Here is a 23,717-nt window from a genome sequence, read left to right as displayed (position 1 = left end):
GTTGAGCCCTGTAAGAATTTTGTACACTTCAGTTTTTGGAGATTTCGATGACTGAACTCAGAACCTTTTAACTTAGATGCAAGAGTGGTACCAACTGATTCATGGCTGATGCAGGTCACACTGAGCAGGGTTAAGAACGCGTGATGATTGGGGTAAAATTAACCTGTCTGATGATGCATTTTTGACAGTGGTTTCACAGCATCTTATAAGAGGAGGGAAAGGCAGAATGGTTTAGGGAAAGAGTTTCAGAGATTAAGACCCAAGGTGGCTGAAGGCACAGCCGTCAGTGGTGAGCTGAAGGAAACCGGGGGCCGGACATGAGGCCAGAATTCTCGGAGGATTTTAGGGCCAAAGGAGGTTATGGAGACAGGCAGGAACAACTCATGATGGGAGTCGAACACAAGGATGAGAATTTTAAAATTGAGGCGTTGGTGGGCTGGGAGGTTAGCAAGAAGAGGGGTGATGGGTGAAGGGGACTTGGCACAGGTTGGGATACAGGTAGCAGAGATCCGCAGGCTTATTGGCAGCCTGGCTTGCCATGGCAGGAACGCACAGATTCACAGTGGCTTTCAGTCAGTTTTCTGCCTGTGGTTGGTTATAGTCAAGAGACCCGAGTGAAGTGAATGTCGGTGCATCCAAACCCTCCCACAGGTGTGCGATGGGAAGGAGATATTATTGCTCATTGAGGAAGCTGGTGACTGAAAACAAACCGGCTGGCTATTGTTTTCTTCACGGTGTTGATGAAACTCACTCCGTGGTATTTTGTTAATGATTTGTGATGTCGCTTCCATTTCAAGCTTTCCTCGCACCTTCAGGTGACCTGGATTATATTCACATTGTCCAGGTAAGGATCACCTGTGTTTCCTGTTGCAATAACAAAGGAGCATTTACGTTTATATAGTGCTTTTCATGACCTCAAGACATCTCAAAGTATTTTACAGCCAATGAAGTGTCTTCTCTGTAGTAATGTAGGAAACTCAGCAACCATTATGTGCACAGCAGACTCTCACAAGCAATTAAGTGATAATGACCAGATAATCTGTTTTTGTGATGTTGATTGAGGAATGACTATTTGCCAGGACACCAGGGATAACTCCCCTGCTCTTCTCTGAAATAGTGCCATGGGGTCTTTTTCATTCACCTGGGAAGGCAGATAGGGCTTTCACATCTCATCTGAAAGGCAGCACCACTGACAGTGCAGCACCCCCTTGGTACTGCATTGAAGCACCAGTGTTGATTCTTATACCCAAGTCCTGGGGGTGAAACTTGAACCCACAACCTGTAACTTAAGAGGCAAGAGCGGTACGACCTGAGCCATGGCTGACACAGGTCGTATGGAGCAGGGTTAAGAACACACGATGATTGGGGCGGAAGTAACCTGCCTCATGACACATTTTTGACAGTGATTTTACAACAACATTATTCAAAAATACCTCATTGGTACGGTGAAGCATTTTGAGACATCCTGAGGTCATACAAGGCTCTATATAAATACATGCCCTTTGAGATGGATCTTGACTATGTGGGATGGTTTGAGATGGGTGATTGTGAGGTGGTAGCCTGTGTTACATTTACTGCTTTTTAAATTTCTGGTGAATAGAAAGAAGAATCGGGAGAGATGTCGAACGGGCATCTGACTTGCTGTCGCCTATTTCACATTATTACGCACGCTCAAAAGCCCTCCCTTTCGTGAAGATATTGAGCTTAATTTGATTCAGGCCAATAGTTTGAAACAGAAGCTACTGAATCAGGCACTCGATATGCATTTCCACTGAAGCCATTCCCCTAAAGCCAAAATCACCCCCATTATTCCCAATCAATTTACTTTCACTGATTAAAATTTCTATTCTCTGATCCTAGCTACCGACTTATTTTGAGGTAATTCAGGGTCTTTTCTTATCATCATTTTATCTAATATTCTATCCAACTTGATGAGATTCCTCTCTCCCCCTCAGCTAGACTGGCGGAGTGAAGCCTCTATCAGTCTCCAACATTCCCCATCCCCCTCACAATTGGAATAATGCTTGTCACTCTCCCATCCACCTCTTCTGATGCATGCGTGCTTTTTTTGTTAATCGGTGATTGGATTCTGCTCCCCAGCTTCTGCTGAATGTCTTTTTTTATTTCACACTAATCTCATTCAGAGAACACAAGTTATGTTGCAAAAATACAATGGCCAGTGCAAAGTAAAGTAAAAGGGCTGGGTGCTTACTCGCTTGAGGCTTTTCCCCTCTCCTCCTTCCTTACCATTTCCCTCTTACTCTCACCCCCCCCCCATGCCCTTGCTGTCACCCCTTTCTCCTCTCCCTCATTCTCCCCCTCACTCTCACTCCCCATCCTCTTCACCTCATCCCTCGCTCCTCCCCTTTTCACTTCCACTTTCACACCGTTCCCTTCCCTTCTCGCGCTTCCCCCTCTCCCTTCCCTCTTCATTCTCCTTTCTCCCTTTCATCCTCCCTTTCCACACTCTCTCCTTCTTCTCCCTCTCCCATCACCTGTCTCTGCTACCTTTTCTATCTCTCCCACTTCCTCTCTCTCCGCCATTCCCTCACCCTACCCCTTCCACTCTCTCTGCTGGAAGGCACCCATTCTTTTGCTACACGGAACCCTGCTCCACGATCTTGGTTGCACTCCCATGCACGTTTATGCAAGCAACAACCAGCGGGGGCTAATTGCTCCATGCTCCAGTGGACGATACATTTTGTTTTTTTGGTGTTAGCAAGTTGCTGGAGGACATGGATAACAAATATGGAGAGCTAGAAGCCAAGAAAGAAGCAATGGAGAGAGCGGAAATAGAGGGAGAGGATCTCAGTGACATTTTGTAAGCTGGCGAGCGGTGTGGTTTTTTTCAGGTGCTTAACTCTCCAGAGCCACTCGCTGTCAGACAAAATGGTGAACGGAACCTTCCAGAATTGATTCAAATTCAGTATATCACTACCTAGCTCCCATCGCAGTGGGGGAGGTAACTGGTTTTGTTCTGTCAGGCACTGAATCTCCTTTGTACCTTGAAGTCTACAGGCACATTGCTTTCGTCAGCTGATATTAAAAAGGAACGCAACCTGGCCAAGGAAACTCTTTTTTTTTTAAAAAATAAAAGAGCTACGGTAGAAAATAGCTTAACATTTGGTTCAACCGACAAAAAAAAAACGCCAGGAAATATATATCTTTCTAGTGAGGGTTTATCTGAGATGCTGAAAACCTGCATGTTTTTCTTGTTCCAAAATGGCCACCGTGGCTTTTATTTTTAGGAGTTGAGTTGCCGTAATCTGCTTTTTGTCCTCTCAGTGAGTAAACAGCCGGAATTACTGCCAACTGCGTATTGAACGATTTTCAACAGCTCCAGTTGAATATTCATCAGCGAGGATTTAGAGCAAAGCGTACACGGCAAACAAAATTAATGCCGTCAACCAAATTCTATGTCAAAAAGAAAACAAATGGGACACTATCACGGTCTGTTGAAAACCCTTCAGATTGTCCGTTACTATCGCCTACTGCATTGCGTTAGATTATTGTCTGATACCGATTTTCTGAAAAGTGAAACTGGCTTCACTAATCTCCAGAATCATTAATTTTATTTTTTTTGGTAAACTAATTTGTGAAAACGCAGGCCTTTCTTACCAACATGCTCCTCACGGGCGTCAAGAGCAGTATCTTACAGTGTTTAAGAATGCTAGGGAATAAACCCCACGCGCAGCGGATTACATTAAGATGCCATGCTCAATCCCATCAGGAGCCCCCCTCCGCAAAAAGCCTGTTCGAACCGTTGCCCAGTTTTATGTGCAACTAATTCTTGTGAAGGGTGTCTGCCACTGGAAGTTAATTCTTGTTACTTGTTTGCGATTTGAACGCTGATCGAAAGAGGTCTATGAAACAGGCATCATTCTGCTTTTTAAAAAAATGTATCCGTTCATGGCATGTTGGCGTCGCTGTCTAAACCAGCATTTATTGCCCATCCCTAGTTTCCCTTGAGAAGGTGGTGGTGAGCCACCTTCTTGAACTGCTGCAGTCCATGTGGTGTAGGTACACCCACAGAGCTGTTAGAAAGGGAGACCCAGGTTTTGACCCAGCGATGCTGAAGGAATGGTGATGTAGTTCCAAGCCAGGATGGTGGGTGATGTGAAGGGAAGCTTGCAGGTGGTGGTGTTCCCATGGTCTGCTGCCCTTGTCCTTCTAGGTGGTAGGGGTTGCGGGTTTGGAAGGTGCTGTTGAAGGAGCCTTTGTGAGTTGCTGCAGTGCATCTTGTAGATGGCCCATACTGCTGCCACTGTGCATCGGGGGTGGAGGGGGTGCCAATCAAATGGGCTGCCTTGTCCTGGATTAGGGTGTAGGAAGCGGTAAAGTCCCAAATCTGCTACTGCTACAACATGATCAATGAACAACCCTCCATTACCAACAGATTGTGCAACCACCAGGTTCTTAGAAGGCAAACTAGACTGGCAGTAGTTTTTTTATCATCTGACAATCTCTGCATTCTGATGCTTTTGTTCTCTTCTCATCTACCAGCCCAGTACGGGTACAGCAACCCTCCTTGGGCTTATTTGATCTAGACTCTCACCGGCCACATATGCTCCATGTACAGTACAGTATTGTTACTCTACAGTGCAAAAGTTGCAACAAGAGGGGTTGAAAATCTCTGAAATCGCACACACATAATAGACTCAGGGAACTGGTTTTGAAAGGTGAATATCTGCATCTCCTGGATAAGGTGCCAGAGCCAAATGAAGGCATGCTGGCCTACCCAGAAGTAATCAGAAACCTGGAGGGTGATTTAACTCAATGTGCATGGTTAGGAACCAACAGGGTTGGGTGTGAAGCCACAGCTAATTTCACTTTCGATTGACTTCAGTGGGCCGACTTGTCAAAATGGCTTTCAGCCCGATTATGTCAAATTCCCCCAGATCAGATTGGGTTAAAATTGCCCCCCCTGGATTCAGGTCAGGTGTTAAAACCAGCCACTGAGACAACAATAGATGGTCCTACCTGTGACTGCTCAAGACCAAGGGCATGCGGTAAAGTAACCCAGCTCAACAGCTTTGGCTGGCTGAGCGCCTAGTGGGGAGGGGGTGGGTTGGGGTGGTCAATGGGACCCAGGATGGAGGGAACGCCATTTAAAGGTGCACGAGCTAATCTTTGAAATGACCATTGCCATCCACAGCCTGCAAAGCTTGACTCATACTCAACAAGTCAATGTAGAGCAAATGTGGATAGTTCATAAAACAACACCAGAACTCAGGACCCTGCCTTATGGTGGAGGACAGTCACAGGAGCTATGACAATAGTCCACTGATAATGATAATGATTTCAGTCCCAAATGGCCGGATCCCAATTTAAAGAATATGCCAGCTCATTCTGGATGCCAAACTTCCACCCGCTACCCACCCCCCGCCAATCACCCCCAGAGGAAATGGCTTCTCTGTATCTACCCTATCGAAACCTTTTATCCTTTTAAACACCTCAATTGGATCACCTCCCGACCTGCTAAACTCAAGGGCATACTCTCAACCAGCAGTATCGTCCATGTCCACATTGTAGAGTGATCATAGCTTGCACGTGACTGTGGAAAGGCAGGCTCAACCAATCCAGGAGCGCGCACAATCACAGAGGCCCACGTTATTTCCGCCAATCTCCCAGGAGCAACTCGGGGCCCCTCTTGGCCCCACACGGATAGTTGAAAACTCACCCCGTCGGCTCAGTACCTCATTGGATCCCGACTTGCATGTTAAAGGGTCGAACCAAGTAGGCGGTGAGGCTGACGGCCCTTGCAAAGGTGACATCAGTCAGAGGAATGGTGGTGCGGTAGGGGACAGGTTGGGGGGCCTTTCCCCACGATTTTAGGGTTGTGACTCCCCTGTTTCCTGCCGTGATTGAAAATCCCCCCTCGGTGAGGATGTCTTAGGTGAAGATGATATATAGGTATTTCCAAGCTGTTTTATTTATTAATTAGGTAAGAAGCAGAGAATGGCCTTCTTCTATTTGAAGTCCAGTCAGCTTAACCAGGCAGTTGGAACAGTTACTAACCGCTTCAAGTAATTTATAAACTACAGAAATTGGGTAAAAAAGAAATTACTTCAGAGCTTTACCCTTTTGTAACATTGCTGGCTGTAATGATGTACAACATTCCTTTAGTGTATCTGGTGTATTTTAAGGACCTTGAGGTTATATTTCACCCAGGAAAGTAATGAACTTGTCCAAGTAATTCCTGATCACTGTCAAGAAAGGCCTTGATCTGAGGGGTTAGTCAATCTGCTGTGTGTCAGCCTTGGCAGAGCGGAGTCTGGACAGAGTGTAAGATGCACACTATCAGGGCTGTCTACTTTATTGGAATTCCAAGACAATAATGCTGGCTGACAGCTAAGGATCTCCGAACACAAGCTGAACACAAATGGTGAAATATGCACTGCTAATCCATAGCAGGTCAAAGAACCAGAACCGCTGGAGGTTTTCAAATGTCAAAGTAATTATAATGTAATTTCCACCTCTACTGGTGGTATAGTGGTAATGTTGCCAGACTAGTAATTCATGAAGCCTGGAGACACAAGTTCAAATCCCATCAATGCAGCTGGTGAATCCTTGCCTTTATTCTTTCATGGGATGTGGGCATCATTGGCAAAGCCAGCATTTGTTGCCCATCCCTAATTGCCTTTGAATTGAAAGGCTCACTAGGCCATTTCAGAGGGTAGTTAAGAGTTAACCACATTACTGTGGGTCTGGAGTCACATGTAGGCCTGACCAGGTTAAGGATGGCAGCTTTCCTTCCCGAAAGGACATTAGTGAACTGTTGTTTTTTTAAAGCAAAAATCAATGATAGTTTCATGGTCGCCAGTACAATGACTAGCTTTATAATTCCAGATTTGTTAATTGAATTCAAATTCTACCAGCTGAACCCATGTCCCCAGGGCATTAACCTGGGCCACTGGATTAGCGTCTATCACTACACCACCATGAGCTAAAGTTGGTATCAGTAATGATAACCATGAAACTACCGAATTGTCATAAAATGGTTCACTAATGCCCTTAAGGGAGAGAATTCTGCCATCTTTATCCGGTCTGACCTAGACATGATTCCTGACCCACAACAATGTGATTGGCTCTTTAGTGCCTCTGAAATGGCCTAGCAGGCCACTCGGTTGTACCAAGCCACTACGAAAAACTATAGTCACAATAAGATTGGATGGTCAAGTTGCCATCAGTCTTGGACATGAGAAAGGCACGGCCTGCCCAGTCAATCCTGAATAATGCTCCTCATTATTATCTGGGGACCAAAATTGGGAGAGCTGTTCCAAAGACTAGCCAGGCGCCAGCCTGACATAGACATACCGAATACTAACTCTCAGCTAACATCCCAGGCACCTCCATCACCAGTGCTATACACTCAGAGGGAGTGACCCAGTGAATCACAACATTGACTCTGGACTCTGAAGTCTCATGGCATCAGGTCAAACATGGACAAGGAAACCTGCTGATTACCACCTAACGCCCCACCTCCCCCCACCTCAGCTGACGAATCAGTACTGCTCCACTGTTGAACACCACTTGGATGCAGCAGTGCAGGGCAGCAAGGGCACAGAATGTGCTCTGGATGGGGAACTTTAATGTCCATCACCAAGAGTGGCTCCGTAGCACCACTACTGACCGAGCTCTGAAGGACATATCTGCCAGACTGGGCCTGCGGCAGGTGGTGAGGGAACCAACAAGGGGGAAAAACATACTTGACCTCGTCCTCACCAATCTATCTGTCGTGGGTGCAAATATCCATGGTACTGTTAGCGGAGTGACCATCACACGTTCACACTGAGAACACTGTCCTTTGTGTTGTGTGGCCCTAACCATGCTAAATATGATGGATTCAGAAAGATCTAGCAGCTCAAAACTGGACACCTTGAGGCACTGAGGACAACCAGCAGCAGCGGAAATGCAATCCACCACAATGGCCTAGCATATCCCTCAACCCATAAGACTACCAATAAGCTATGGGACTAACCCTGGTCCAATGAGGAGTGTGGAGCGGCATGCCAGGAACAATACCAGATGTACTTAAAAAATAGTGTGCCAACCTGGTGAAGCTACAGCACAGGACTACGTGTATGCTAAACGGCAGAAGCAGTGTACTATTGAGAGAGAGCTAAGCAATCCCACAGCCAATAGTTTAGGTCAAAGCTCCACAGACCTGCCACATCCATTTATGAAGGATGGTGAACAATTAAACAACTAACTGGAGGATGCTCCTTAAACATTCCCAGCCTCAATGATGGCAGAGCCTAGCACATCACTGCAAGTGATAAGGCTGAAATGTTTGCAATCATCTTCAGCCAAAAGTGCCGGGTACTCCACGTGATATCTAGAAATGGCTGAGTGCACTGGATACTGCAAAGGCTATGGGCACTGACAATATCCCAGCTTTAGCACCGAACACTTGTCCTCCAGAACTAGCTGCACCCCAAGCCAAACTGTTCCAGTACAGCTGCAACACTGGCATCGACCTGAAAATTACCCAGGCATGTCCTGTCCACAAAAACAAGGACAAGTCCAATCAGGGCAGTTACTGCACCAGCAGCTTACTCCTGATCAGCAGGGCATCAGTGATGGAAGGTATTTGCAACAGTGCTGTCAAGTGGCACTTACACAGCAATAACCTGCTCACTGATGCACAGTTTAAGTTCCACCAGGAGCAATCAGCTCCTGATGTCATTATAGCCTTTGTCAAAAGAGCTGAACTCTAGAGGTGAGGTGAGAGTGACTGCTCTTGACATCAAGGTAGCATTTGACTAAGTGTGGCATCAAGGAGCCCTTGTAAAATTGAAGTCAATGAGACATTTGGGGGTAAATTCTCCACAGGTTGGAGTCATACCCAGTGCAAAGGAAGATGGTGTGGTTATTGAAAACCATTCAACCCAGCCCCAGGACATTGTTGCAGGAGTTCCTCAGGATAGTATCCTAAGCCCAATCCCCAGCTGCTTCTATAAATTACTATCCATCCAACATCAGGTCAGAATGGGGGATGTTTGCTGATGATTGTACAGTGTTCAGATCCATTCAAAGCTCCTCAGATACTGAAGCAGTCCATGCCTGACCACAGCACGACCTGGACAACATTCAAGCTCAGTCTGACAAGTGGCAAGTAACATACGCGCCACACAAATGTCAGGCAATGACTATCTCTATCAATAGAGAATCTGACCGTCTTCCCTTAACATTCAATGGCATTACCATTGTTGGAACCCCAACCATCAACATCCTGGGGGTTACCATTGACCAGAAACTGAACTGGACTAGCCATATAAATACTGTGGCTGCAAGAGCAGGTCAGAGGCTAGGAAATCTGCAGCGAGTAACTCACCTCCTGGCTCCCCAAAGCCTGCCCACCGTCTACAAGGCACAAGTCAGGAGCGTGATGGAATTCTCCCCACTTGCCTGGATATGTGCACCTCAAGAAGCTCAACACCATCCAAGACAAAGCAGCCTAGCTTGATCGTCAACCCATCCACCACCTTAAACATTCACTCCCTCCACCACCGACGCACCATGGCAACAGTGTGTACCAACTACAAGATGCACTGCAGCAAGTCACCAAGGCTCCTTCGTCAGCACCTTCCAAACATGCGACCTCTGCCATCTAAAAGAGCAAGGGCAGCATGCGCCTGAGAATGCCAGCACCCGCAAGTTGCCCTCTAAGTCAACACCATTCTGACTTGGAACTATATCGCCGTTCCCTCACTGTCACTGGGACAAAATCCTGGAACTCCCTCCCTAACAGCACTGTGAGCGTACCTTAATCACACCCACTGCAGCGATTCATGTAGGCGGCTCACCGCTGCCTTCTGCAGGGAAATTTGAGGATGGGCAACGAACGCTGGCCTTGCCAACAATGCCCGCAGTGCACGAATGAATTTTTTTTAAAAAAGAGTTGAATTGGTGAGTTGTGTGGCGATTTTATTTCCGGGTGGGTAAATGGTCCTTTCAGATCAGCAGAGTTTTCAGAAAATGCGCTTTCTTTAATGTGGAAGAGAAATGAAGAAACGTGATATTGCGAACGTGGAATTGACCTGATTCTGCAGGCTTGCTGGCTTTCACTCACACACTGCTGCTTCTCTCTGTTTCCATGCTGCAGGAGAGAAGAAAAGGCCGGAGCTTAAATTAAAATCCTGCAGTTTCTTATCTCCTTCCCACATGAAGGCAAATCTGAGTTGAAAACCGTAAAATTAAGAGAAGATCGGGGATAGTTTAATTCAGCAAATCCATCGGTTCGGCTTCTAGTCTCTGTGACTGGAGGGAGGAAAGGGGGTCAGATAGACACTAATAGGGTGCAAGCTATCAATTTGCTTTTCACATTGAAGCATTTGTACGTACAGTAAGAGGGAGGTAGGGGTGGAACAGCTGTTGGTATTTAAAATGCTGATGGAATATCTCTGATGGGAGATTTGTGAGTCAATTTCTTGTAGGATTTAGATACCAATTCCTCCTGCCCTGTCAGTGTGTTACAGACAACAGTGTTGTTGCTGATTTCTTATTGTTCTTAAGCCTGGATGTAATTTAGGCTTCTTTCTCCCTCGCTTGTTGCTACTGTGCTCCCTTTATTTTAGCCTCACGGCCAGAAGTGAGTAGGTAGCCACAGAGTTTTTTTGTCATCGTCCCCCAGTGACCCACTGACTGACGCTTTTCTGCTGGGGTTGCACGGGCTCTCCTGGTCAAACATTCGGAACGTCTGGATGAGTTTCCCTTCTCGTTCTTCCTTTTGTTTTGTCTCTCTCAAGTACGGCTGAGGCATTAAACCCAGGCCCCCTCCCGTCTGTCCTCAGAGGTGGATGTAAATGATCCCGTGTGAAGAAGAACAGGGGAGTTTCCCTCAGTGTCCATGCTAACAGTTATCCATCAGCCAATGGCTAAAGCAGTTGATCTGGCCATTTATTTAACTACCATTTGCGGGACCTTGCTGTGCCCATGTTGGCTGCTTTGATTCCTACATTACAACATTTCGAAAGTATTCCATTGAGTGAAAAGGGCTTCGGGATGTTCTGTGGTTATAAAAGGTGCTACATAAATGTAAGCCTTTGTTTCTTTTCTTTCCAGTCTGCCTTTGGCCTCATATAGAATTCCTAACCTGCTGTGTAAAATTCCAATTTGTCATGGTTTTTCAAGTGGGTGGGTGATCTGCAATACCAGTTTCATGTCCAGATGACAAGTTAGCAAACTACTCAGGGATGTTGTAGACTGCTGCATAACAGGGTCATAGCATTGTTGATTATTTTCTACAAATTGACTCCAGAATAGCCCTGGCAGAAACACAGGAGACAAGAGCCGTGCTCCCGTCGTGTGGCAGAGACAGCACAACTTGAGAGGTGGGAAATGAATCGACTATTGGTGGATACTAGGAACACATGCACATAATCTAGGCCGGCAGTGCTGTAGTGAGGGAGTGCACTGTCAGAAGTTCTGTCTTCTGCAGGAGATGTTGAACCAATATCCTGTTCAGGTGGATGTGAAAGGTCCCCTCGCACTATGTTGAAGACCAGTAGGGCAATCCCATCCATTGTCTTCGCCAATATTTATCACGCGGCCAACAATAGGGAAATAGAATGGGTGGAATTTTATATGGCCCTGTCGCTGTGGGGGGGGCGGGGGGGTGCGTAAAATGCGGTGAGCCATTCAAAGCTCCATTAGCTTCGGCAGGACTATAAAATCAATCTGGCGTAAAATTCTCCCCAATATCGAGTCACTATCTCATTGTTTCTGGCAGCTTGCTGTACCCAAATTGGCTGCTGTGTTTCCTACCTTATAACAGGGAGAATGTTTCAAAAGTGATTCAGTAGCTGTGAAGCCCTTTAGGACATCCTGAGAATGTGTATGAGGCTATACCAACACAATTACTCTTTGACATGGGATGGCGGTGCACCACGAGGATGGACATGTCACGTGACCAAATGGTGGGCGCGTGGAGTGGGCCACTTGGACACGAGAGGTCAAGCGGTCATGTGACCTGGACTACCAGAGTTGATAACCCTCGTGTGTGTGTTTCTGTATGTGTGTGTGCGTGCGTGTGTGCGTGTGTGTGTTTGCGTAAGAGGGTTCAAAGCGAATCCCATTCATCGAGTAAATAGGGCTCCATTGGATTTACCAGTGGTCAGTTACAATTGGGAAGGGGGCTCTGTTCCGTTAAGTACCTTTCATGATGTTTTGTACACCAGTATTCTCTACAGTGTCAGTGATATAAGATGCAGCCTTCAATCATAATTCCCTTGACAATGCCAACTTAAGTAACGCGCCTCTTGGTGTTATGTGATTTTTGTATACTTCCCAAACACGGTTTCAAAGAGATGATGTACTAAATTAAAGCATTGGGCAGGTTGAATTTCCCTTAAGACATGATTCGAGCAAATCAATCAGTGAGAGAGAAGAACCTCTGTACCTGGCATCAGTATTTCTGATTTCTCTCACCAGTGCCTGCACCAGGTTTTTCTATTAAAGTCGATACAGTTTAATCACATGCATGATTACTCTATATCTGTTATTTGCATATAGCCTCATTGCAGCAAGCTGCTTCTGTTCATCTCCGTGTTAAGGATTCCACTTTTTGCCCACTGTAACTTCAAGATACGCACATTGTGTTGTGTCCTGCAAATGGAGATCACATTGAGTGAATTTTTATAATGTCACCACTGACTAGAGGAAGACTCTCAAAGTTTAGGATTTACATGTGAAATATCCAGGCCTCATATAGCCCCAAGACTTCTCCTTTCAGTTCCTATCTATATAATTAAAAAGTCTTGCTTACAGCGCAACACACATTCGATATGTAGGCTGGCATATTAAACCGGTCGGCAGCAGAGAGAATCGAGTGTCACGCTTTCCTGATTGGCTCAAGTAAGGAACTTCATGCTGATTCGCCGATTCAGGAGAAATTACAGAGAAATTGAACCAATTCAAGACCTGTGTTTTGACCAGACAATTTACTTGCCCCAATTGAATATTGCCAAAAAGAGAGACATGTTGCCAAAGCTTTTCACCTTGCACTCATCAGGACAAATGCAAGAATACCAAATTTCAAACAATTGCAACAGTTTTCCCAATTGGTTCCATCCACCATCATGGATTTCTAACCTAGCTTAATGATACAGCATATTACTGACGTTTACAGTGCAGGAAATATTTTTTTAAACTGTCACTAAAGCCATTGAATGCACCTAGAAAATGTATCATATAATGTTCAAAGTTGTCTACCAGCAGTGGAAGATGTGTGCCCTTAGCAGATCTCACCAGCGCAGTGAAAGATGGTGAACCTGGAGGGAGAGCGGGGTGAGGAAGAACTCAGGGGGGCATTGGCCCGGGTTGTTTTTGAAGAGCTCAGAAAATCACTCCTTCCCGGAGAAGTCAATGAAATCTAGTTCCTCTGTGGCTGGTTTTCCAGGTTACCCTTTGTGGAGAATGCAAGGCACACACTTGTCAAGTACCATCTTAAAATAGCACTTCTTGGGGGGAGGGGGGGGGCGCAAGGCTAGAGCGGGTGCAGGGTGGGCGCGATGTGCATCATGGCACCCTGTTTGTATGTTGCTAGGATCTACCACCTGACCCATTTGGACTCTATAACCACCCAGCTCTTGTCAAGTTGGCATCGGTAGATGAGGAGCAGGAACAGGGCCACAAGATTTCCTGCATCCTCTTAGGAGCTTTCGTCTCCTGCCCACCCCCACCCAGTTTTGCTTCCAATGCCAGGGAATATCTCCTACCTCCCCCACCCACTTAACCAATAAACGAACGGGATCTTCCTTTCATGCCAGTCAGACAACCAAGTGTAACTTTAGTTCAACCACCATTTTTCACTGCTAAACACTTAAAATGTTGATGAAGAGGTTAAAGTGGGCCAGATATCTAACACCTGGAGCACATTCTTGGCTGGATCCTTATTTCAGATGCTAACCTCCTGGCAGGAGCCATTACTGAGCAATGATTGTAGTTATTGGTAATGTAGGCAGGCCGGGCCTGTTTGAAGTTTCCTAACCCACAGGATTTACAATAAATAAAACTCCACAGGGACCAAAACCCACTTCCTCTCAAGAGGTTAAGGCCTTGGCTGACTGTGCGTAATATCATGGCATCACTTCCTGATGAGGCCTTGTCATTTTAATTAGTACGGTGCCATTACAATGGTATTTAATGTTATTTTTCCTCTTGAGAAATTTAGTCAAACATGGCCTCTGCAGTCAAGCATTAAATGCTTTCCTATCCGGTGTCTTTGGTTAGGCTTAATAGGGCTCAGTAGAGCCATCTGTCTGACACACGTTCTTTGTCTATAAAGTAAAGGATTGACTTTTAAATCTACTTCTATGTAAGTAGCTCCAAATATATACAGCAGGGTTGTGTATGCATCCAGTTTCCAGTCTTGCTGGCATTTTAAAATTTTAACCTACGTAAAGTGTATTATACTATCTGTAGTTGTGACAAAGGTGATATCGCGACATCGTAAAACAGCAACAACTTGCATTTATATATCGCCTTTCACAACCCCAGATGTCCCAGACTACTTTACAGCCAATGAAACTCTGATGAATCGGAGCTGTAAGGAAATGCTTCAGCCAATCTATGCTGAGCAAGGGCCCACAAAGAGCAAATGAGAAGATTGGCTGTTTAATCTGTTTTGGGCTGGTTGTTGAGGGATGCGCATTGACCAGAATATCAGGAGAACTCCCTTGCAATAGAACATGGGAGTCTATACGTCCACCTCAGAGAGCAGGTGGGGCCACAGTTTGACATTGCATTCAAAATACGGCATCTTGAACACTGTAGCGCTCCCTCAGTACTGCTTAGGTTCTGTGCTGACGGCTGTGGAGGGGGACTTGAATCCACAACCCCTAACTCTGAGGTGAGAGTGCTACCCCCTGGGCCACAGCTGACAACAGTTAAGGTCAGTAAGTCTACAAGACTGAGGGAGCCTTTTTGGCCATCACAGCATCAAACTGCTTCTTGTTTGAACCCAGTGTTTTTTCTCCTTTCACTACCCCATCACTGTTCGTCTATGATTAATTGGCACAGATTGGGATGGTTTACACATGCAGATTTACAAACGATTGACTTTGCTTAAAATGAACTGGTTTGTTCTTGGCACAAAGTGCAGGCAGAATAAAACCTTTGGAGGTGTGAGTTTCTTTGGCAGTTCCACCAGGAAAAGGTCAGTGGTGGGTTTAACCAGCGGGTGGGGGCCTGGACCCCAAAATTTGGGAGAAGTCGGAGTCCTCAGTTGCATGGCCAATGCTCTTCCCTCAATCATTATCACCGAAAAAGGTCATGATCACATTCCTGCTCGTGTGACCTTGCTCTGTGATTCCCACATTACCTTGACTGCACTTCAAACGTAACGAATTAGCTGTGAGCCACTTTGGGATATCCTGAGGTCACGGAAGGCGCTACCTAAATGCAAGTTCTTTCTTCTTTACCGAACAACACCATGGCAGCACCATGTCTTCAAGGAGGAAGGGCATCTCCACCTCCTCAGAGCCACAAGGGATGGGCAATGATCGCCGCCCTTGCCAGCATCACCCTTCATCCCGAGATCAAATAAAAAGTGACTCATTGGAACGGGAGATTAATAATGTGCAGTGTGCATGTAAACTTATAAAAGAAGCTCTCCCATAATTGGCTCCAGTAAATCGCCCATGTCCTCACAGTTGCATAGGCTCTTCAAGAATCTTGAGTTGTCGACTATATTTGGATTTTTTTTTGGATAGACGTGTTAATATTGTGCAGGGTTCTGAAAATAAACCTGACAAATCTCAGGCAGGTGTGTGACGGGAGGTGCCTGAGAATCTCACAGGTCAAAGGCTTCTCCCGGCAGAACCTTGTCGCACTTTCTTCACTTTGACCTTTTTAAAGCGTATCAAAAATTGACCTCACCCCATCTGTGGTACAAATGTGACAGCCTGGAGACGGCATGCAGTAGACAGGGGGGCGGGGGGAAAAAGGGGCCCTTTGTTGCTAAATATTTCTCCTATGTAGAGTTAGGCAGGGCCAAACAGAGAAATAAGGATGTTTTTAAGTGTTTCGTTTAAGGAAAATTGTATTGAATAGACGAAGATGAAAACCCTGAAGTGTATTGTAATGATTTCGTTTTGCCAGGATAATAAAAATATTTGTGACATTTAATTACTGCAACATGAAGATTCAGTTCAGTTTACTGAGCGTGTGATCGAGGCTAGGTTAGATCAGGTTTACAGCCAGCTGCTTGTGTTCACCAGGTTGCTGCTTCAGTTTTCTGTGGCTGCTCCACTCTGACAGAACTTTGAACTTTTGAACATGTTTGGAGTCAAGGGGTGGGTGGGGGTCATTTTGATTTGGGCAATGAAAATGGGGAGGGGGTATAACAGGCAGCACAATCGCTGCCCCTGTGTTACACTAACCCCCTCCCCCCCCACCCAGAGTCAAAGCTCTCCGCCACTGTTCCCCACCCTCCTAACACTTTAATCCCAGTTATGCGCAGCCTTTGAATAGGTTACTTTGCAAAGAGAATGTTAAATCCTGTCACAAGGAGGCTGCCTTAACATGGTTCAGAGGTGCCAACCCCTGCGCTTGTTGACCTCAAGAGCTGTGCCATTGCAGGACTCCTAGTCATTTATGGCACAAAAGGAGGCCATTTGGCCCTTCGAGTCCATGCCGCCTTTCCGCAAAGCAGTCCGGCCAGTCCCATTCTCCTGCTCGATCCCCACAGGTTTATTCCCTTGAAGTGTCCATCCAACTTCCTTTTCAAGTCATTGATTGTTTCTGTTTCCATCACCCTGGTGGGCAGAGAGTTTCAAGTCATTCCACCCGCTGTGTTTAAAAAAAAAACCTTACGCCTGTATCCCTTAGCCCTTGTACTATCAGCTAATGGGAACAGTTTTCCCCTGTCCACTTTATCCAAACCTGCCGTAATCATGCTGGCTCTGTCAGATCTCTCTCTCATCCCCTTTGCTCCGAGGAGAACAACACCAGCTTTTCCAACCTAACCTTGTAACTAAAATCCCCCTTCCCTGGAACCAATGCTTCCCAACCATCAGGCCGGAAACATTTTGGAGACATTCACCCAGGCTATCCTCCAGGAACAGAGGGTCCAAATTGCGGCCATTGGGGTTGATGTTGGATAAGCCTTTGGTCAGAGCACCAAGAGGGGGGTCATCGTCAGTGAAGCAAATTGGTGGAGAGAATGGGCTGATTTTCACTGCCTTTGACTGCAACGCGATGTAAAACAGACTCCTGCACGTGCCTATTATTGTTTCTCTTCTTGAGATATGGTCGCACCCCGTCATCTGAGGGAGACGTGCCCCATCTTCTGCTTTGTTGCTGCTTATCCCACGCAACACCTCATGGTCTACTGCATGTAAACACTAGCTTGTATCATTCTCGGTAAGTCAACATTAAAGGCTCTGACAGCAAAAAAAAATAAATGTTCTTTTGTTATCTCTTCCAGTCGAACAAGGTGCCCGTGGTGCAGCCATGCCATGCAGTTCATCCCCTCACGCCCCTCATCACCTACAGCGATGAGCACTTCGCTCCTGGATCCCATCCCGCACAAATCCCCACAGACATCAACTCCAAACGAGGTGAGGAACATTTTGTGCATAGCCTGACTGAACCTGAACGCGGAGGAATTGATATGTGAGCCGTGTCCTTTTCATGTGTCATCTTCTAACTGTGTGATCGTTAAACGACACAGGAGCATTTTCTGGGCGTCACGTTAATTCACGCCACACCAAATTTTCAAACCTCACCACGTACTGTGGATGAATTTGAGAGAGTAACATAGTTGGTCGAGTGTCATAACAAACTTGATGAGCTTGCCCCCCCCGCCCCCCCCCCCACCCCAAAAAAAAGCGACGTTTACTGGAAAAATAAAGGAAACGCCGCAATATTGCGATTTGCTATCGCTTCAAAGAATGCCTAGATCGATAGGAGGCCATTCAGTCCATCACTGCCAATGCCACATTAGCTGTGCACACCTCATGGAGTGTTTGCTCTCTTTTTAAAAAGTAGTGGGGGCGGGGGGTGCAGGTCTTGACTTTGTGCGATAGTTATAAAACTGGTCAACAATAAAGGTGCAGGGAGATGCAAAATGGACTGCTGGCCCGCCCTCACCAGCTTCACATTATCACACAAAGTGATTTGCTCTGGTCATCAACTGAGAGACGGTAACAAAAAGAGTCATCACAATCCATTATAGGACATAGCTATAGCCAAAGAAACAGACTGGCTGAAGCCAGTGTATCTTAATATAGTTATTTCCTCGGCGCAGTACTCTGTTTACACTTTAATAATGTAAGGTGAATGGTACAGCGCTCTTGTCTATTGTGCATGATGCAGCTGAGCAAACACAGAGGCAGTGCTATCACCACTGAAAGAGAAAGGAAGGAATGTTTACTCATTGCACACAGAGACGAAATAAAGAGCAGGAGTGCCTTTTTTTGTTTTTTTAAATTAATTCACGGGATGTGGGCTTCGCTGGCTGGGCCAGCATTTATTGCCCATCCCTAATTGCCCTTGAGAAGGTGGTGGTGAGCTGCCTTCTTGAGCCGCTGCAATCCATGTGGTGTAGGTACACCCACAGTGCTGTTAGGAAGGGAGTTCTAGGATTTTGACTCAACGACAGTGAAAAAACGGCAATATATTTCCAAGTCAGGATGGTGAGTGACTTGGAGGGGAACTTCCAGGTGGTGGTGTTCCCATGTATCTGCTGCCCTTGTCCTTCTAGATGGTTGTGGTAGTGGGCTTAGAAGGTGCTGTCGAAGGAGCGTTGGTGAATTCCCGCAGTGCATCTTGTAGATGGTACACACTGCTGCTACTGTGCATTGTTGGTAGAGGGAGTGAATATTTGTGGATGTGGTGCCAATCAAGCAGGCTGCTTTGTCCTGGATGGTGTCAAGCTTCTTGAGTGTTGTGGGAGCTGCACTCATCTAGGCAAGCGGGGAGTTTTCCATCACACTCCTGACTTGTGCCTTATAGATAGTGGACAGGCTTTGGGGAGTCTGGAGATGAGTTACGCATTGCATGATTCCTAGCCTCTGACCTGCTCTTGTAGCCACAGTATTTATATGGCTAGTCCAGTTCAGTTTCTGGTCAATGGTAATCCCCAGGATGTTGATAGTGGGGGATTCAGTGATGGTACTGCCATTAAACTTGAAGGGGTGATGGTTGGATTCTCTCTTGTTGGAGATGGTCATTGCCTGGCACTTGTGTGGCGCAAATGTCATTTGTCAGCCCAAGCCTGGATATTGTCCAGGTCTTGCTGCATTTGGACATGGACTGCTTCAGTACCTGCAGAGTCACAAATTGTGCTGAACATTGTGCAATCATCAGTGAACATACCCATTTCTAACCTTATGATGGAAGGAGGGTCATTGATGAAACAGTTGAAGCTGGTTGGGCTGAGGACAGTACTCTGAGGAACTCCTGCAGTGATGTCCTGGAGCTGAGATGACTGACCTCCAACAACCACAACCATCTTCCTTTGTGCTAGGTATGACTCCAACCAGTGGAGAGTTTTCCGCCTGATTCCCATTGACTCCAGTTTCGCTAGGGCTCCTTGATGCCACACACTGTCAAATGTGGCCTTGATGTCAAGGACAGTCACTATCACCTCACCTCGGGAGTTCAGATCTTTTGTCCATGTTTGAACCAAGGCTGTAATGAGGTCAGGAGCTGAGTGGCCCTGGCAGAGCCCAAAGTCGGGTGTCAGTGAGCAGGTTATTGCTAAGCAAGTTATTGATAGCACTGTTGATGACCCCTTCCATTACTTTACTGATAATCGAGTGTAGACTGATGGGACGGTAATTGGACTGGTTGGATTTGTCCTGCTTTTTGTGTGGAGGACACACCTGGGCAATTTTCCACATAGCCAGATAGATGCCAGTGTTGTAGCTGTACTGGAACAGCTTGGCTAGGGGCACAGCAATTTCTGGAGCACAAGTCTTCAGTACTATTGCTGAAATATTGCCAGGGCCCGTAGCATTTGCAGTGTCCAATGCCTTCAGCCACTTCTTGATATCACATGGAGTGAATCGAATTGGCTGATGCTGGGGACCTCCGGAGGAGACCGAGATGGATCATCCACTCGGCATTTCTGGCTGAAGATTGTAGCAAATGCTTCAGCCTTATCTTTTGCACTGATGTGCCGGGCTCCTCCATCATTGAGGATGGGAATATTTGTGGAGCCTCCTCCTCCAGTGAGTTGTTTAATTGTCCACCACTATTCACAACTGGATGTGGCAGGACTGCAGAGCTTAGATCTGATCCGTTGGTTGTGGGATAGTCAAACTCTGTCTATCACTTGCTGTTTATGCTGTTTGACACGCATACAGTCCTGTAATGTAGCTTCACCAGGTTGACACCTCATTTTTAGGTATGCCTGGTGCTGCCCCTGGCATGCCCTCCTGCGCTCTTCATTGAACTAGGGTTTATCCACTGGCTTGATAGTAATGCTAGAGTGAAGGATATGCCAGGCCATGAGGTTACAGGTTGTGTTTGAGTACAATTCTGCTGCTGCTGATGGCCCACAGCGCCTCATGGATGTCCAGTCTTGAGTTGCTAGGTCTGATTGAAATCTATCCCATTTAGCATGGTGGTAGTGCCACACAACACGATGGAGGGTATCCTCAATGTGAAGGCGGGACTTTGTCTCCACAATGACTTTGTGGTGGTCACTCCTACTGATACTGTCATGGACAGATGCATCTGCGGCAGGCAGGTTGGTGAGGATGAGGTCAAGCATGTTTTTCCCTCTTGTTGGTTCCTTCATTATCTGCTGCAGACCCAGCCTAGCAGCTATGTCTTTCAGGACTAGGCCAGCTCGGTCACTAGTGGTGCTACCGAGCCACTCTTGGTGATGGACAGTGAAGTCCCCCACCCAGAGTACATTCTGCACCTCTGCCACCCTCAGTGCTTCCTTCAAGTGGTGTTCAACATGGGCGAGCACTGATTTATCAGCTGAGGGAGAGCGGTATGTGGTAATCAGCAGGAGGTGGCCTTGCTCATGTTTGACCTGATGCCTTGAGACTTCATGGGGCCTGGAGTTGATGTTGAGGACTCCCAGGGCAACTCCCTCCCAACTGTATACCACTGTGCCGCCACATCTGCTGGGCCTGTGCTGCCGGTGGGACAGGGCATACCCAGGGATGGCGATGGCGGAGTCTGGGACATTATCTGTAAAGCATGATTCCGTGAGGATTACTATGTCAGGCTGTTGCTCTCCCAATTTTGAATTGCAGAGGCTGGTGACAGGCAATTATGTTGAGCCACATCAGCCTCAGTTCATAGCACCCTCGCCTTTGAATCAGAGGGTTGTGGGTTCATGTCCCACTCCCGGAAACCAAGAACTGTGATTGTACTCAAATGAGTTGCAATCTGTGACTGTTGATAACTCGAAAGAGTATCAGCCATGTCTCCCTTAATCTCAATTAGTTCTGGAGCCACCATGTTTGTTTTCCCCCAGCTGGCCATTGACCAGATTGCAACCCTGCTCTTTCTAATCTCGATTAACCATTTGTTCATGGTATCTGAATGCTGTGCAGCATTGGGTTACTTATATCAAGGTTAAAAAAGCTGCCCAGGTCATTTGACTCAGTGGATGGTGAGGAGTACGCAAGTCGAGCTGTGTTTGTTGCACTTGAGCATCCCAATTGTCTTTAGCTCCAGCTCCATGATAATGCAGTGTCAGCAATTGCCCGATAGGGAGTGTATGTCTGCTTTACAGAGAGGGGGAAATTTAATGTGCAAGAATAAACACTGCGTTTTACAGAGTTAGCAGAGACATCCTGAGGGGATGTTTTCAGGTATACCATAGAATGCAAAGGTCTATTTGGGATTAAAACCCTGTTTTAATCCTGCCAGGCACTTCTGAAAGCTGTAGGGCTTCATGTTTGTGGGTTGTCAGTTGAGAGAGTTCTCCCGGCATAGATTTGGATGTTGAATACTGCACATGCAAAACTATTTGACCTTGAAGCCCTAAGGAATCAGCTTGATGAAGAGCTTAGCATGAGCTGGAGTGACAATCGTGAGGCAAATGAATCATATCAAGTGTTAGCATTAAGGGGCTGAAAATGATTCTTAATTAACTGCTGATCCTGTAAAGTTGCAGATGCTGGAAAACCCTGTGTCTTGAGAGAGATAGCTGACAACTGGCCCTGTACTGTTTTGTAGCCACAGTGTATTCCTTTCTGTACATCTGGGAACCCCAGAGTCCAGAGATCTGAAAACAATACATGCCCTGCAAACTGAGAATTTGAAATTGTTCACTTTGGTTCAGGATCTGGGTGGTGGAGGTGGTGGAGTTGGGGGGGTGGGTGGGTGGGTGGGGGCGGTTTAGGGAGAGCACGGTAATAGTTAACAAAAGGTTAAATTGGACAATTTAAACGCCAATGTCATTGGCCTTCTGTGTTTTTTTTTCTGTTTGAAGCCAGAGAAATAAACTGTGAAACATTTTAATTCCAGTTTCTCTAGGGAATAGGAAGGATAGGAGCTGACACAAATGCCAGGAAAGGGGAATTAGTGTTTTCTTTTTCCATTGAACACACTTCAGTCTGCCAAAACTTTAAACCCAGAATGATGCACTCTTGTTTTTTTTAAATGGGCTGCCTGACTCATTGGTGAAGATTAACAAATCACATCTAACAAGAAGAAAATTGAATATAATTGGAAGCCTATGAGAATCTAGTTTGGATTCTACTCGTACAGAGGAGAACAGCTTTAGTTTCCTTCTTAACTCCTACAACCCAGGAACAAGAAGAGGCCACTTCCACCCCTCGAGCCTGTCCCTCCGATCACTGAGATCCTGGCTGACCTGCGACCTCTCTCCATGTTCCCACTTTTGCAACACATCCCTTCATATCTTTGGTCAACAAAATTCTGTCGATCTCAGTTTTAAAGTTGACAATTAATCCAGCATCATTTGCAGTTAGCGGAAGAGGTTCCAAACTTCTGTCACCCTTTGGCGGGACTTTCTGCACCCGACCCGCAGCCAGGATCTTCCGGTCCCGCCACAAGTCAATGGACTTCTGGTTGGGGTCCCGCCTCACCCACAACGGGGCCAGAAAGCCCCAGCCTTTGTGTGGATCAGAGTGCACTCATTTCACTCCTGAAAGGTCTGGCTCTAACTTTTTAACTATGCCCCCAAGTCCTGGATTCCCCATCGAGCAGAAATTATTTCTCCCAATCTACCCTCTCCGTTCCCCTTAATTATCTTGAAAACTTTGATCAAATCAGCCTTAACCACCTAAATTCCAGTCAATACAGCCCTAATTTGTGTAATCTCTCCACGCAATTGAGCCCTTGGAGTTAGGTACCATTCTGGTGAATCTACGCTGCACTCCTTCCAAGGTCAATATATCCTTCCTTCCTGTACTGCTGATAGGTCACTGATGAGCATATTCCATTCTATTAACTTTTAAAAGACATCCTGTCTTATCCTGTGTGTTTAAAATCACTGTTCCCCATAGAAATGAGCATCTCAGCCAAGAAACACACCCATGCACAATCCCGAGCTCCAGCTTTTATTAATTTGCTCTCTGGGATGTGGGCATCACTGGCTAGGCCAGCATTATTGCCCATCCCTAATTGCCCTTGTTCAGAGGGCATTTTTAAGAGTCAACCACATTTCTGTGTGTCTGGAGTCACATGTAGGCCAGACCAGGTAAGCACAGCAGGTTTCCTTCTCTAAAGGACATTAGTGAACCAGATGGGCTTTTATGACAATGGTTTCATGGTCA

At 46.3% G+C, this 23,717-nt stretch overlaps 1 protein-coding gene across 10 annotated transcripts in view; it reads left to right on the top strand.

Moving 5' to 3' along the window:
* Nucleotides 1–23,717, top strand: part of lef1 (lymphoid enhancer-binding factor 1) — a 170,031-nt gene that overhangs the window by 64,610 nt on the left and 81,704 nt on the right. For all 10 annotated transcript variants that reach the window (XM_078532785.1, XM_078532712.1, XM_078532555.1 and 7 more), the window contains exon 4: nt 17,432–17,564. In XM_078532785.1, coding sequence (XP_078388911.1) covers nt 17,432–17,564 — 133 coding nt within the window. The remainder of the gene's footprint in view (nt 1–17,431; nt 17,565–23,717) is intronic.

Source organism: Cetorhinus maximus, chromosome 1, assembly GCF_964194155.1.
Source record: "Cetorhinus maximus chromosome 1, sCetMax3.hap1.1, whole genome shotgun sequence".
Classification (NCBI taxonomy): Eukaryota; Metazoa; Chordata; class Chondrichthyes; order Lamniformes; family Cetorhinidae; genus Cetorhinus; species Cetorhinus maximus.
The sequence above is the reverse complement of the archived record's forward strand: the minus strand, read 5'-3'. Positions and strand labels throughout refer to the sequence as shown.